Raw genomic sequence first — 17,542 nt, forward strand, 5'->3', positions numbered from 1 at the left:
TGTAAAATGGCAGAGCCTGGGAGTCAGCACAGATCCTACCTGCTGGGATGGCTGTGAGGATTCAATGATAAAACATATGCTCAGCCATTAGAATGGCCCCCGACACCATAGCTCATACATAATAGCCTTAAGGTATCGGGTACAAGGCAGCTGTATTCAGTAGGGAGAATGGACCAGAAAACTTTGTTTTCTTTGTCTTCACATTACCTCCTCCACACCCCCCACCCCAATCTTTTTTCCTTTACCAAAACTCAGGGCTATATTTTTAAACTCCTAACACAAACGCAGGTACAGACACTTTTACTATACCCTGAATTCCCAAAGCAAAACACCAAATGGAAAAAGATGAACAATCAGCAAGCATTCGCCAAGCGAGAGATTTGCTTCCCCTCCAAAAAGACATGGAAAACTCAGGCAGTGAGGCAAGACCCAGCTGGGTCTGATGTGCAATTGATTCAGAAATCCTATTCCATGACCAAGGTGAACACTGACACGGGGTGAGAAATAAGCCTGGCCGAGTTACATATTCTTCTTTCAAGCAGAGGGCGGCTTGGGGATTAACCTTTGCTGCAGGCCCACTCCGCACACAGGATGTGCATCCTCCCATCGACCTGTGTGAATCAGGGGGAAGCAGAACTGGCAGCAGGCCCAGGGAGTGCAGGGAGCTATGGTGGCCACCGGCTCCTGGACTCCTGCCTGTTCCCAAAACCCCTGCCAGCCCCATCCGGGCTTGCAAAGGAGCCACCTCTCCTTTCCAGGACACGCAGAGGCATCCAAAGGCCATTGTGCTGTGGGGGTCTGGCACCTGGAGTCCTAAGTCACTCGTGACCCCCGTGCCAGGCTCATAGGAAGTAAGTGCCCTCTCCTGCCCTTTCCTCTCACCTGGAGCCCGGGCAGAGTCCTACTAGTTATGTGCCAGGAAAATGGATCTGGATGGAGTCTAGTGAGCCTGCTGCCAAAATCTCGCCCTTTAAAACAAAGCCAAATGTTCGGAAATTCTCCTCACTCCTTATTGAGTTCAGTGTTAGTCATCACCAGATTCGAATCTGTAGGAGTAGCAAAACCTAGTCAGACTAATAGTGGCTTACGGTGGAGACTGTAAAACTAAGAAAAAGCAGTAAACTCAGATTTTAAAATGTACACATCTAAGACGACTGTGGTCTCTTTTGGATTGGGAACTATTCCTTTGAAGAGCAGCCTGGAAGGGAACTTTGAGGGCAAATCCCAATCTTCATAACTTACCTGGCAAATAAATTCTGTTGAAGATGTCGTCTGAAAGGCCAAGATTGATGGGTTTCCAGGCAAGTCCACTGGCATCCAACAACTTTCCAAGCTGTCTGCCCAAGTTAGAAAACAACCAACATAAGCAAATGCTCCCATATTTATAGAGAGAACCATAATTCTCAGTCCATTTACGGTAACGCTCCTGAGACAGACGGGCCTGGGGCATCACAGAGCCCGGAATTTGAAGTTCTAGCTCAGATTCCTGGTCTACCACATACTAGCCCTATAAATGTAAACTGGCGACTTCTCCAAACTCTGTTTCCTCATCAGTAAAATGGAGTTGTTACCAACCCCACCAGGTAGACAGGAGGACTGAAATCCTGGGTATAGATTGGGCTTCAGGCAAAGGTTAATCCCAAAGCCTCCCTCTATTTATGAAGGCTGCTTCCAACACCGTAGACTGCTCCCGGGTTAGCACCTTTATAAGAGAATAGCTCAACCAAAGAAATTTCAGTTTGAGATGTGAGAGGTCATAACTTGATTATTAAAAAATTTACCTCTTTGATTACCAATAAACTCATCCATTTGTACCCCCAGTACCTGTGGGATGTTAGCATAGGTACATTCAACTGCCCCCACCATCTCAGAGTGTATGGCACAGGGGGTTTGCCCGCCCACCACGCATTCATTTGTCACTTTGATACTCATTTACTGCCTGCTTACCTGCCAGGCACCGCATGGGTGCTGGAGATACAAAAATCAAACACACAGGACCTGCCCTCCAGGGGCTCACTGCCTAGTGGGAGGGCAGGACACCAACACGCCCTGGCCAAGGCAAGTTCTAAGGATGTGTGGGGAGGGGCCAGCGGGGTGAAAATCCTGAAGGAGGGGACTGAGCCAGGGCCGGGGGAGGAAGGCAAGAAAGGTGCGCCCAGCAGGAGGTACTGAGGGTGCGAAGGCACGGAGGAGAGAGAGAGCAAGGAAGAGGGGGAAGAGAGAGATGACAGACAGACAGACACACATGGAGGAACTACAAAGAGTCTAGGGCCTCAAAGTATCCCCAGACTAGGGGCAGAGGCATCACAGGAGAGCTTGTTAAAAATGCATGAATCCCAGCCCAGCCTTACTGACTCAGAACCTGCATTTAACAGGGCCCCTGGGAGATTTGTGTGCACATTTGAGTTTGAGAAACGCTGGCTTAGGGTCAGCCTACAAGTTAGGAAGTGTAAAGTTGACGCCCTACGTGTAGGCAAGGACCAGGCCATGGAGGGCCTTGAACGTCATGCTGGAGGCGATGGAGCATCAGATCGGCATCGTTAAAAGCTGACTGTGGGGCTTCCCTGGTGGCGCAGTGGTTGAGAGTCCGCCTGCTGATGCAGGGAACACGGGTTCGTGCCCCAGTCCGGGAAGATCCCACATGCCGCGGAGCGGCTGGGCCCGTGAGCCATGGCTGCTGGGCCTGTGCGTCCGGAGCCTGTGCTCCGCAACGGGAGAGGCCACAACAGTGAGAGGCCCACGTACTGCAAAAAAAAAAAAAAAAAAAAAAAGCTGACTGTGTTGGGCTTCCCTGGTGGCTCAGTGGTTGAGTCCGCCTGCTGATGCAGGGGACACGGGTTCCTGTCCCGGTCCGGGAAGATCCCACATGCCGCGGAGCGGCTGGGCCCGTGAGCCATGGCCGCTGAGCCTGCGGATCCGGAGCCTGTGCTCCGCAACGGGAGACGCCACAGCAGTGAGAGGCCCCACGTACCGCAAAAAAAAAAAAAAAGCTGACTGTGTTCATGAAAGGGGGCTGGCTGGGAGGGTGAGCGCAGACAGAGGCCAAGAGACAAGCTGCTGTGGACCCGGAGAGAAATGAGAAGGGCCTGACCTGAAGCAAAAGCAGAGGGAGAGGGCCTGGGCTGGAGGGATGTTGAAGGACGTAAGCCTGGCAAACATGGTGAGCGTCGGGGATGGGGAGAAGGAAGGAGGAGGAGGAATCAGAGAGATCTTGGAGGTCTGGCCCAGAAAACTAGGCCAATGGCGGCTGCCTTTGCAAGGCTGAGAAAGCAAGAAGAAGGTGGGGCCCATCCTGTGGCCATTGTCTGTGAAGGAACAGCCAGGATGGGCCAGGAGGAGATGCCAGGAAGCACCTGGGTACGCAGGTCTGCTGCTCAGCAGAGAACTCTTGGCCACCGGAAGGAAGCCAAGGGCCTAGAGTGAGTAAGAAGTGGCTGAAACTACAGGAACGTCTCCCCTGCGAGAGTGGACAGGGTAACGGGAGATGATGAAGGAACCTCAGGAAATACAGACATCTGAGGGGGGAGGGGAGAAGACAACTACGGAGAAATGGTCTGAGAAGTAGGAGCCACTCCAGGAGCCAAGGGAGGCCTCTGGAAATGAGTGGGTTAGAGTGTCAGCTCCTATAGCGGATTCAAGTAAATAAGGACCGAGGGCCCTCCACTAGAGGTAAAGGTTTTCAACCGGATGGTTACAACGATGGCATCTTAGCAGAGGAACTGAGTTCAGCCGCAGCATTTCCCCAGCTTCTCTGATAAGAATCGCCAGGGAGGTTCTTAATAAAACACGCACACCTGGGTCCCGTCCTGACCCAGAGTATCAGACTCTCCAAGGAAGGGGCCTGCAAAGCTGGTTTTCAACAAGCTCTACAGGTGATTCTCATCACAGAGGTTTGGGCCTCATAGCCTTGCTTCTCAAACTTCAGAAGTTCTTGAGAAATACCTGGGGACCTCAAGTAACTGCAGGTTCTGATTTGGTAGGTTTGAGTGGGTAGCAAGGCTGCACTTCTAAGAAGCCACCAGGTGACAGCCATGCTGCTGGTCTCAGGACCACCCTGGCAGGAGCAGGGCTAGAGAAAACAGGTTTTGAGGAGGTAAGCCGTTGATCCAAGGTGACCCGGCTTGGCTAGTGGCAGAGCTGAGAGATCTGTCATGCCTGAGGGGTCTCTCTGGATCGTGACTCCATCACGTGCCCATATTCTGCGTCCAGCAAGGATGGCAGATGGAGTGTGAGGTTGGCGAACAAATCATTAACTTCACTTGGACACCTCCCCCGTCCACCTGCTTCTCCCTGCTTGCTCTCTCTCCCTTCCCGTGAGCCCACCAGGATCTCTCTGCTTCCTTCTCTTTTTTCCCCAAGCTTCCCCTCTGCAGCAGAAAGGCCAGATTAGGGCATGACCACAACCTCCCAACCCGGAGCAGCTGGAAGATCGGGGGAGAGAGCCTCACCTAAGTGAGACCCCGCGGGCCACCATATGTTGCCGCCAGAATAGCTAATTAGACTGGCTGTGGGAGAGGAGAAGGGCCCACGAGCTTCCACATGGGAACTTAGTGGGAGAGAACTTTCCTGCATCTGTCAGGGACGCCGGAGACCATCGGCTGGAGAAGGGTGTGATGGTGATGCCACTGCCCTGGTTAGCTCTTCAGTGACTCTGAGCTCCAAGCCAGGCACCTCCTGGACAGGAGCCAGGCTGGCTACCCCCAGGCCACCTTGACACACCACCCCCCCAGCCCCCGAAGAACGAGTTTTGAGTTTAGATTCATTCACAGCCTTTTTCAAATGTCTTTTCCCACCGTGAGGGCTGCCTCCTGACTGCTCTTTTACTTTTGTGCAGGTGAAAGCAGCCAGCACCCCCTGTTCTGTGTTGAATATTCCCCTTACTGCTCCGTCTTTGCTTTCTCCCCCGTCTTGCAGCCCAGTACCAACTTCTGCAGCCTCCGGCTGCCCCTACTGCCGCCCGCCTCCCCAGCGGCCCGGGACTCCTCCCCACCTCTCCCTCCGATCTCCTTTCCCTCCTCCCCGGGCCCCGCGCCCGAGTCAGCGGCAGCCCTGTGCTACTTCCCCATCTCCTGCCCCAGCCCGGCCGAGACCCCTGTGCTGTGCCTGCCGGGCCCCGGAAGGCCCGGTAGAATTTACCTCGTGTGGTAAGTCGCCCTTGGCGAAGGACACAGCACAGTGGAGTCAGGGAGTGGGGACGGAGGGACGTTAAGCTTCCGGAGGGCAGCGCCGTGACCGACGTCAGGAGGTGTGACGTGCGGGGAAGCAGGAAGACCAAGACAGCCGCTGCCACTTCACTCGGCCTTCTTCTAGCACTTAAAGGAGTGAGCGACCAATAAAATCCCACCTTCTCTCGAGACTCATCTGATTTCTTCACTCCCGCATCTGGCGCAGTTTGGATCGTTAACCACCAGAAACAGATCAGGCTCCTCCGGGTCTGCTCGTAGCCTTGGCAGTGTGATTATGCCCGCCGAGCCGGCCCTGAGAGGGTGGCACCAGGGACAGGCCTCTGGGGGAAGCCCACGCTGGATCTGATTGCTGGCTCGGGACCACACCGAGGAGGGACAAATTCAAGGGCTCAGTCGCTGCTTACAGTTTCTTTCCTGACTCATTATTAGGTCCTACACCTCCCCGAATCAAAAAATCCCACCTCCTGGGGCCCTAAATAAAACATATTTATGGTGCATAATTAAGCTTTAATTAAGATCTCCTCTGGGGATGTGAGACAACACTCATTTCCAGCACGCTCAGACTGGCAAACAGACAGGGCCTGTTATTTGTGACTGCACCAAAAGCTGCCTATTATACCAAGGCAACAGCAGCTCTTGCGATTAAGCTGTAATTCTTCCCACGATCTAAAAGAAGCAATAAATCTTTTCAAAAGGCATCTCAGGCAGAGTCTTGGCACCTCCTGGGCACCGGGCATCGAAGTGAAGATGGTGTGGGGGAGGGTAAAGGTTCAGGAATTGTCTTTTTCTCTTCACCTTGCTTTTCAAACTTTGTCTATCCAGAACCATGTGTGGGTACGGCAGGTGATGTGAGCGGCGGAACAATGATCAGGTGCATGGAATTAACGTGGACCGTTAAATGGGCTCGGTTCTCAGTCATCAGAGTCTTGTATAAATATAAGGTTTCTACCTTTTTCTCCCTTTCCTGGTCAAATTAAGAACTATTCAGTCAACAATTAGTGTCCCGGCACTGTCAAGAGAACTGAGGCAGGACTACCCTGGTGGTGCAGTGGTTAAGCATCTGCCTGCCACACGGGGAGGGGGAAGGGTAATCTGGGATGAAGTGAGAGAGTGGCGTGGACTTATATATCCTACCAAATATAAAACAGATAGCTAGTGGGAAGCAGCCGCATAGCACAGGGAGATCAGCTGGGTGCTTTGTGACCCCCTAGAGGGGCGGGATAGGGAGGGTGGGAGGGAGATGCAAGAGGGAGGGGATATGGGGATATATGTATACGTACAGCTGATTCACTTTGTTATAAGGCAGAAACTAACACACCATTGTAAAGCAATTATACTCCAATAAAGATGTAAGAAAAAAAAAGAATCCGCCTGCCAATGCAGGGGACATGGGTTCGAGCCCTGGTCCGGGAAGATCCCACATGCCGCGGAACAAATAAGCCCGTGCGCCACAACTACTGAGCCCGTGTGCTACAACTGCTGAAGCCCGCACGCCTAGAGCCCGTGCTCCACAACAAGAGAAGCCACTGCAATGAGAAGCCCGCGCACCGCAACGAACAGTAGCCCCCACTCGCCACAACTAGAGAAAAGCCTGCGCGCAGCAACGAAGACCCAACGCAGCCAAAAATAAATAAATAAACTTATTTAAAGAAAAGAGAGAGAACTGAGGCAGACACCTTCTGTGTAAACAGCTGTTTGGTTTCTTTGCTACTGGAGGTATCCCTTTGCCCAGATACTAGAAGGTGCGGGCTTCATGGTGCCCAAAGCAAGCCACAGTCTTCCCCAAATTCACCTACAAACTTCAGGATGTTAGGTTGGCTGGCAATGAAACTCCCAAACACAACCCCCTCCGTTCTCTGTAAGGCAAAGCGTCTGTCCTCCTACCTGGAGAGGAAGTTACATCTCACCTTTCAGTGTAAATATAACTTGGCCTTCCTGCAGATTAATACATGTAACATGCCATGGTGAGGACCATCTTAGAAAGGCCCCAAAGGTCTGAGGTTTGCTTCACTTTGGATGCGGGTAAGGTGATTAGGAACTGGAATTCATGGACATGCAAACTAGGCAGCTTAGGTCACCTCATTTGGAACTTCAGTTGCAGATGGAGAAGAAGGAATAATTCCCAGGAGTTTGCTTTCCACTGAACCTAAAGCGTATCACAGGGAAGAAGTCAGTGGTGCAGCCAAGTCAGATTACAGTCTTTAGGCCAAAATGTCTTACTCATCTCTGTGAACCCTTGGATTATTACATAGCAAAGGCACACGGGTATTTGTTGAACAAATTATAATAAAAAACAAGTTGCTGTTTGCCTTTTGGATTTTATAACAGGATTAAGGAAGAGAGTCAGCAAGAATAACACAGAAATAAAGGCTGCTGAATAAGTTATTCTCAACCTATAAAGCCTGCATAATAAGAAATTTCTGGTCAAATTCAGTTCTCTCAGGGGAGTGACTTCAGATTCCCAATTATTTTTATTAGTAGTAGTGTCACTGTTTATGGTGGAAGCAGCAGTTACCATTTTTAGCAGCTAATAAGCACCAGACACTGAGTTAGAGCATTTACATACATTATTGCTAATCTTCACAATAACTCTACAAGATAGGAATATTCCCATTTTACAGTTGCAGATACTGAGATTCAAATTGCCCAAAGTCAGAGGATTCTGCTTACAGTACCAGCAGTGTTTTCTTCACTGCCAGACCTGGTCAAACAGCCTCTAGTGTTTCAGCTTTATTACTTTAGTTTGCTGAGAACTCAATTAGAGGAGACAGGGTTATGGAAATCATTTAAGAGATCTGACACTTTGAAGAAAGTACTTTTTTTGAACAAGAAAACAGACTAACCTGTTATCTTAAGTCATCCTGGGTGTTCAGCACAAGAAAAAACAAATGGTTCTACTTTGGGAATTTCCCCATAGTTTCAGCCGAATACATCTTCTCAAGGCCTGCAAATCATACTAGGCGATTATTATTTGCCCTGCAGTAGAATTTGAGGCAACACACAGGCTGGCTAAGACAGGGTCCTCACCCTTAAGGAGCTTACAGTCTAGTTGGAAAGAAAAGACACACACCTGAGGCAATTTTGGAGTATTTAAATGCTAAAGGCCCTAAGGACCCTGAACTTTCTGGCCAAAGCAGACTCCTAAAACTGGAAACAGACCTCGAGGGACTTGCTGGCTGGCACAAGCTAGTGCAGGCTGAAGAAGAAAGGCCCTCTGGGAGGGAGGATCACTCCCCCGAGGGTGTGCAGGTGTGGAGCGTGGGTAGTAGGGGGCTGCAGGCAGTGTGAGGTTCTGCTGCCCGGGCTGTGAAGGAAATTTGAATATTCTGCTGGGAATCAGAGTAAAATCCCTGTGACAAGGACCTTTGAGTCAGGTCCTGAACACACACTGGACTTGGCCCGTGCCCCAAGCCTGGCCCTTCCCTGATCCTCCCTCTGTTTCCTCCCCAGTAAGTAATAACCCTGCTGCTTTCTCCCCGGTCAGCCAGCTGCTTAGGCAGGAGGCAGTTGTTGACTTCTGAGCGCTGGACAGGAATGAGGCCTCAGGTGATGGGGAGAAGCCTGTGGACCAGAGGAACACAGCTCCTGGGGCTAAGTGCCTCCCCACTTTCCTCCGTGCCCGGCCCCTTAGTGTAAAGCCCTTGATCCCTCCCTCTCACCCTCCTCCTCTCTCCCCACACTTGGTCAGTGAGATCCTGTCTAATCACGATCCTACACCATCTCATTTCCTGGAGGATTCTCTTCTCTCCTTTCTGGTCATGCCCACAACCTCTCTGGGCTCCACCGACGTGTGCTAAGCTGGAACCCACACCACCGGCAGCTCCCCTTTTAGTAAGTTCCCTGTGGAACACGATCCTGTCTGTCTTAGAGCACAGAACCCACTGCCTTCCCCTACCAGGGCCTGTCAGGGAAAGTAGGTAGTACCTAATCACTGTTTTAAATGAGGTTTCACGGGCTGCCAAGGAGAGCTTTCATTCCTTTCCTGAATCTGGATGAAAACTATTCACCCAACCACAGCTTACACCATGGAACATAAATTCAGTTGTCTTCACGTGCCAAGAAAGGCTGTTCTCTCGCACACGACTCAGGGACCCTTCCCAGCTTTACCCCCGTGGCCTGCTGGCTACGGTTATTTGTGAAATTTCTGAACTGTCCAAAAGGGGATGAGCCAAGCAAATTCTCTTGGAAGCATTTAATCTAGATATTCACAATTTAACTGCCTGTGAACTCGAGAACTTGTAGAGATGCATAGAAAATAAAACTCTTTCCCTAAACTCACGTGCACTGACACGTAATACATGTGAGGAAGAAACTTGAGATTATTCATACTAATTAGCAACCTAATTCAAAATGTGAATCTTAAAAAAAATAATTGGGAACTCAATCCAAGTTAGCGCTCCAGCTACCATCTTCCTGTGAGTGTATCATCCCAGCCCAGTGGTGGGTAGCACATAAGCAAGAGAAAGGGTATATGGTCCCCAGATGCTTGGAACCTTTCTGGAAGGCCAGATTAGCTGCTAAAAAACAACCTGAGGATATGAATATGCAGGTATAAAATAGGCTGTGATTCAAACTTGGATGAACACGTGGGGAGCAGGGCTTGTGTGTCCCAAATGTAAAAGGCTCTTGACAGTTTTACCAACAGGCCCATCCCAACATCTAAGAATTGGAAGCTAGAAACTTCTTAGCCAAAGGATACACCCCCTACAGACTCCACTTTGCAGGTGTCAGGGGTGCTCATTAATGGTGATAAAAGCCTTGTGAAGTAGGTACTATTATTCCCATATCACAGGTGGGAAAACTGAGGCTTCCAGAAGTGATTTGTCCAAGCCCACATGACTACAAGGTCATAGAACCAGATTTCAAATCCAGATCTTCCCTGACCTCCTGGGTCTATTCCCTTAAAAGCCTTCCCCACCCTTTGAGCATTCTTTCTACAGAAGATGTTTTCCTGTAAAAATTATTGAAAAGATTTTGCATCTTTCAGCAGCCCATGCATCGCAGATTTTATCAAGGAAGAGGAGGCCAAGCCTGACAGTCAGCCCAGAAATGCAGAGCCCGAGAGCGTCTGGGGACAGACGCAGAGAGAAACTGCAGCTGCCAGGGAAGGTGCCAGCCCTCAGGAGAGTAGGTAAGGACCTGCAGCTCGTGCATCTCAGTCCTCAGAGAGACTGACTTGTGCTGTAACCTGGTGAATTCTGTGTGGTTTTTAGACACTTGCGTTTTTATGTGAAGAGCGTGTACCTTACAGTGAAACACTTAAAAGGCTTTAAAAGCAAACTATTGGATCCAATTTCCTTCTCCAAGGGAGGCTGCTGGGAAAAGGCAGGGCAGGGAGGAGTTTTAATTTTCTCTGCCATTACTCCATAAGTGAGACTGTGCATGGTTTTGAGTGGGTGCCCGCCATTAGGCTTCTGGAGAAGGTATTTGGGTGGTGGCTGGTAGGTGTTGGGGGACGGGGTGGGGGCGGGGTGGAGAGGCAGCCTGCAGCCCAGGGATGTCTCACCTGGCCGCAGTTCCCACCTACTTCCCAGGAGGGAAGGATAGGGGGGTCTGTGGATGGCAGATGACTCACCTCCCACGGAGATCTTCTCCCCTCTGATCCAAGGCGTCAAGACCTTACCGTGTAAGAAATAACATCGAAGCGAATATATGCTTTATTTCAAAGCCCTGGTTGGTGAACCTCCTCTTTCAGTCTTGAGCGTTCATCCCAAGGCCTAAGCCACGCTGCTCCGCTAACCACATTGTCCTCTCCTGTGGTTGCAGAAGGAAAGGAGGAACAGGTCCTAAGGACCCCCCTTGGGATTCAAGGAAAGGGATACTTGGCAGCTCACCTTGCCAAGGACCTGTTCTTCCCCTTGGGGAAGCCACCAAGCATCACACTTCCTCGCCACCTGATAAACACAGGAGCCTTTATTTTAAAATATGATATATACTGTGGTGGACACATGCAAATATAGAACACGTATTTGGATGGCTTGAAGTTAGGGGCGATTAGAGCATATGTGAATCTCTAGCAACTAGATGTCCACGGGCTCCCAGTGATCTAATGCCTTCTGTTGGGAAGGGCAGACCTCACTTCTAATTCCAGCTCTTCTTCCTCCCAGCGGTGGAGTCTTGGGTGGTCAAGTAGCCAGTCTGGGTTATAGTTCCCTTGTCTTAAAATAAGGACAATGATATCTACCTCACTGCATTGCTATAATAACTAAAGGAGATAATATTCTGACCAGGACTTGACTATAGTGGGCCCTCAACTCCTGTAAGTTTCTCTCCTGCCATCTCCCCAACAGTCCTCAGTGAACTGTAGACTGTTATTTGAAAGGTGAGGTTCCCTATGCATCAGACGTTCCTGGACCCGGGAGGCTCATCTAATCCGCCACCTGCACCCAGAAGACATCTTCCATGATCCTGAGATTCACTGAGATTTTGTCCCAATTTTCTATTATACCGGGACTCCTTATCTTCCCCCCAATTATTCCCTCAGTCGTCTCTCTTTAGTCCTTTTTGTCACATTCTAAGTGGTTCGCATAAGTGGGAGTAGGAGCCACATGTTTGAATTGTACCAGTGAGAGATTCGAAGCAAATGGGACAGAGAGGTAATATATAGAAAGCTCTTACAAATCAATAAGAAAAACACAAATGCCTAATAGAAAATTTGGGGGAAGAGGCACAGCAGACAATTTCACAGAAGAAGAAATACAGATGGCTAATAAAATTGGGGGGGGAAAAAAAGTTCAAGCTCACTCAGTAATGAATGTAAACTTACATGAGATAAATTTGGCCTACCTTAGCTAGGCTAAGGTTTTTTCAAATAATGTTCAATACTGGTAGTGAAACTAATAACTAACATTTCCTGGGCACTGATGTGTCAGGTGTTTGCCAAGCCCTTGGCATGCACTCCTGATGACACAGTTATGAGAGATGCTTTCATAGTCTACCTGTAGGGTAACTTGGTACAAAGTTGAATTTGGCAACATGTGTCAAAGTCTTTAGAAAGTTTGCAATTCCACTCCTATGAATCTATTCTAAGAAAATAAGACATATAGTCAAGGAGTTATAAGGACATCTATCCTGGTGTAATTTGTGGCAGCAAAAAAACTTAAAATAATCTATATACCCAACAATAGGAGAAGGGTTATACAAATTATGATATTTTATATAATGTGCCTTTGCACTATAATTATTATTGTGTTCTTCACAATTAACAGCAGGAGATAATGCTCACAATTAAATGTTTAGGGAAAGGAAGCAGGACTTAAAGTTGTATATACCCAGATATCCCAATTTTGTTTTTTAAGACAATATTTCTAAATAAGAGAGCCCTGGGTTGTAAATTCAAATGTCTTCAGGGAACAGGCAGGTATGGCAGGAGAAATACATGACAAGGGCTGTAGGGCCTGTGGTGAACCAGACATGCTCCCCCTAAAGGCAGGTAACTCAGTGTTCAAACACCGAGCCAGCAGACAAGTACAGGATGAAAACAGCCCACGGGCCTTGAGTTTGCAACCCACCTCTGAATTCCAGAACAGTAGCAATGGTCTTCTGAGTTTTGGATACTGGGTGATTTTTATTTCTTCTTCATCCTCTTCTGTGTCTTCCAAATTTCCTACAATAGACATCGACTACTTTTTTAACCAGAGGAAAACAAAAGTCCATGGCTGTCAGAACGGATGAAACTGTTGGTCAAGCACATGCAGAAGTCTAGACCAAAGACATAGTCTTAGGGCAGAGAGATGCTTTTTCTGGTTTCATCTCACTGCACCCACAACATTCGGTTGCACCTAGTCGGACTTCTGGAAACGGCAGGCACTCCAGTCAGGGCTGGAGTCCATGCAGGGCCTCAGAGAGGCATTCAGCAGTGTCTGCAGGGCCTGGTCTATGAAGAGCATATCCCTGGTCTACCCAATCGAGTGTTTATTCCCAGGCCTAGAGCTACGAAATCTGCTCCCTATTTGATAGACACAAGAAAAAGGATTAAAATAGCACAAATACAGGATAGCACAGTCTACCACCTTTAGGGGGAACACACACACACACACAAGGGATTGAATTTTTAAAGAGGAAGGCCATTGTGATGACAAGAAAGGGTGGAGATGCATTCCCAGGGTGTCTCCAGAATCAGCAGGAGCTGCAGGACAGCACTTAGCCTGCAACTTCTCCTGCCCCAGAAGCCAGTGTCACCAAGTGACAGCTCGGTGGCTTCTGTGAAATAAGCCATGGTTCCTGCTGTTTCCAGTTTCTGAGATTCAGAAGCTGCTCTAGCTGATTCTTTTGCCCGTTAGGGGTCTCCCAAAGCCTGACCTAAACAGGCTCAGGGCAGAGGGGGCTCAGGTGCGTTCAGGGAACAGCCAGAAGATTCAGGTCCCAGCATTTGTTAGCTAATCGCTGAGGCTCTTCATCACATTCAAAACACAAAGTAATTGGTCTCTCACTGAATTCTTTCTGTGATGAGACATCAAGAACCTGAGCTTCTTTAAGACATGAGACCAGGTGTGTGAGCTCAGTTAAAGGACTGTGGGTTCAGGTCCCAATCTGGATTTTGGCTGGGTTCAAGTCCTGGCTCGTGGATTCAAGTCCCAATCTGACTTGCATGGTTTCAGCTGGTGACCATGAAGGGACGGTGATAAGACTACAACAAATTGGGAGGAAATTTTTGCAAAAAAGTGAGATGGACCTTAAGATCTTGGCACCAAATATCATTGACGCTATCATTGTATAGAAAATTTCACCTCTAGAAGCAAGAGGAACTACAATCCTGCAGCCTGTGGAACAAAAACCACATTCACAGAAAGACAGACAATATGAAAAGGCAGAGGGTTATGTACCAGATGAAGGAACAAGATAAAACCCCAGAAAAACAACTAAATGAAGTGGAGATAGGCAACCTTCCACAAAAAGAAATCAGAATAATGATAGTGAAGATGATCCAGGACCTCAGAAGAACAGAGGCAAAGATTGAGAAGATGCAAGAAATGTTTAACAAAGACCTAGAAAGAAACAGAGACGAACAATACAATAACTGAAATGAAAACTACATTAGAAGGAATCAATAGCAGAATAACTGAGGCAGAAGAACGGATAAGTGACCTGGAAGACAGAATGGTGGAATTCACTGCTGCAGAACAGAATAAAGAAAAAAGAAGGAAAAGAAATGAAGACAGCCGAAGAGACCTCTGGGACAACATTAAACGCAACAACATTCGCATTATAGGGGTCCCAGAAGGAGAAGAGAGAGAGAAAGGACCCGAGAAAACATTTGAAGAGATTATAGTCAAAAACTTCCCTAACATGGGAAAGGAAATAGCCACCCAAGTCCAGGAAGTGCAGAGAGTCCCACACAGGATAAACCCAAGGAGAAACACGCCGAGACACATAGTAATCAAATAGGCAAAAATTAAAGACAAAGAAAAATTATTGAAAGCAGCAAGGGAAAAATGACAAATAACATACAAGGAAACTCCCGTAAGGTTAACAGCTGATTTCTCAGCAGAAACTCTACAAGCCAGAAGGGAGGGGTATGATATACTTAAAGTGATGAAAGGGAAGAACCCACAACCAAGATTACTCTACCTGGCAAGGATCTCATTCAGATTCGATGCAGAAATCAAAAGCTTTACAGACAAGCAAAAGCTAAGAGAATTCAGCACCACCAAACCAGCTCTACAACAAATGCTAAAGGAACTTCTCTAAGTGGGAAACACAAGAGAAGAAAAGGATCTACAAAAACACACCCCAAACAATTGAGCAAATGGTCATAGGAACATACATATCGATAATTGCCTTAAACGTGAGTGGATTAAATGCTCCAACCAAAAGACACAGGCTCGCTGAATGGATACAAAAACAAGACCCATATATATGCTGTCTACAAGAGACCCACCTCAGACCTAGGGACACATTCAGACTGAAAGTGAGGGATGGAGAAAGATATTCCATGCAAACGGAAATCAAAAGAAAGCTGGAGTAGCAATACTCATATCAGATAAAATAGACTTTAAAATAAAGAATGTTACAAGAGACAAGGAAGGACAATACATAATGATCAAGGGAACAATCCAAGAAGAAGATATAACAATTATAAATATATATGCACCCAACATAGGAGCATCTCAATACATAAGGCAAATGCTAACAGCTGTAAAAGGGGAAATCAACAGTAACACAATAATAGTGGGGGACCTTAACACCTCACTTACACCAATGGACAGATCATCCAAACAGAAAATTAACATGGAAACACAAGCTTTAAGTGACACAATAGACCAGATAGATTTAATTGATATTTATAGGACATTCCATGCAAAAACAGCAGATTACACTTTCTTCTCAAGTGCACATGGAACATTCTCCAGGATAGATCACATCTTGGGTCATAGATCAAGCCTCAGTAAATTTAAGAAAATTGACATCATATCAAGGATCTTTTCTGACCACAATGCTATGAGGTTAGAAATCAGTTACAGGGAAAAAAAACATAAAAAACACAAACACGTGGAGGCTAAACAATACATTACTAAATAACCAAGAGATCACTGAAGAAATCAAAGAGGAAATCAAAAAATACCTAGAGACAACTGACAATGAAAACACGACGATCCAAAACCTATGGCATGCAGCAAAAACAGTTCTAAGAGGGAAGTTTATAGCTATACAAGCCTACCTCAAGAAACGAGAAAAATCTCAAACAATCTAACCTTACCCCTAAAGGAACTAGAGAAAGAAGAACAAACAAAACCCAAAGTTAGCAGAAGGAAAGAAATCATAAAGATCAGAGCAGAAATAAATGAAATAGAAACAAAGAAAACAATAGCAAAGGTCAATAAAACTAAAAGCTGGTTCTTTGAGAAGATAAACAAAACTGATAAACCATTAGCCAGACTCACCAAGAAAAAGAGGGAGAGGACTCAAATCAATAAAATTAGAAATGAAAAAGGAGAGGTTACAACAGACACCGTAAATATACAAAGCATCCTAAGAGACTACTACAAGCAACTCTATGCTAATAAAATGGACAACCTGGAAGAAATGGACAAATTCTTAGAAACGTATAACCTTCCAAGACCAAACAAGGAAGAAACAGAAAATATGAACAGACCAATCACAAGTAATGAAATTGAAACTGTGATTAAAAATCTTCCAACAAACAAAAGTCCAGGACCAGATGGCTTCACAGGTGAATTCTATCAAACATTTAGACAAGAGCTAACACCCATCCTTCTCAAACTCTTCCAAAGAACTGTGGAGGAAGGAACACTCCCAAACTCATTCTATGAGGCCATCATCACCCTGATACCAAAACCAGACAAAGATACTACAAAAAAAGAAAATTACAGACCAGTATCACTGATGAATATAGATGCAAAAATCCTCAACAAAATACTAGCAAACAGAATCCAACAACCCATTACAGGATCATACACCATGATCAAGTGGGATTTATCCCAGGGATGCAAGGATTCTTCAATATACACAAATCAATCAATGTGATATACCATATTAACAAATTGAAGGATAAAAACCATATGATCATCTCAATAGATGCAGAAAAAGCTTCTGACAAAATTCAACACCCATTTATGATAAAAACTCTCCAGAAAGTGGGCATAGAGGGAACCTACCTCAACATCATAAAGCCCGTACACGACAAACCCATAGCAAACATCATCCTCAATGGTGAAAAACTGAAAGCATTTCCTCTAAGATCAGGAACAAGACAAGGTTGTCCACTCTCGCCACTATTATTCAACATAGTTTTGGAAGTCCTAGCCATGGCAATCAGAGAAGAAAAAGAAATAAAAGGAATACAAATTGGAAAAGAAGAAGTAAAACTGTCACTGTTTGCACATGACATGATACTATACATAGAGAATCCTAAACATGCCACCAGGAAACTACTAGAGCTAATCAACGAATTTGGTAAAGTTGCAGGACACAAAATTAATGCACAGAAATCTCTTGCATTCCTACACACTATGATGAAAAATCTGAAAGAGAAATTAAGGAAACACTCCCATTTACCATTGCAACAAAAAGAATAAAATACCTAGGAATAAACCTACCTAGGGAGACAAAAGGCCTGTATGCAGAAAACTATAAGACACTGTTGAAAGAAATTAAAGATGATACCAACAGATGGAGAGATATACCATGTTCTTGGATTGGAAGAATCAATATTGTGAAAATAACTATACTACCCAAAGCAATCTACAGATTCAATGCAATCCCTATCAAATTACCAGTGGCATTTTTTACAGAACTAAAACAAAAAATCTTAAAATTTGTATGGAGACACAAAAGACCCCAAATAGCCAAAGCAGTCTTGAGGGAAAAAAAGACAGAGCTGGAGGAATCAGACT

At 46.6% G+C, this 17,542-nt stretch overlaps 1 protein-coding gene across 1 annotated transcript in view; it reads left to right on the forward strand.

Moving 5' to 3' along the window:
* Window positions 1–17,542, forward strand: part of MARCHF10 (membrane associated ring-CH-type finger 10) — an 84,649-nt gene that overhangs the window by 34,757 nt on the left and 32,350 nt on the right. The window contains exon 4 of the mRNA XM_081218560.1: window positions 10,174–10,317. Within this exon, the coding sequence (XP_081074686.1) occupies window positions 10,174–10,317 (144 nt within the window). The remainder of the gene's footprint in view (window positions 1–10,173; window positions 10,318–17,542) is intronic.

The sequence above is a fragment of the Mesoplodon bidens genome (assembly GCF_964165515.1).
Source record: "Mesoplodon bidens genome assembly, chromosome: 19".
NCBI lineage: Eukaryota > Metazoa > Chordata > Mammalia > Artiodactyla > Ziphiidae > Mesoplodon > Mesoplodon bidens.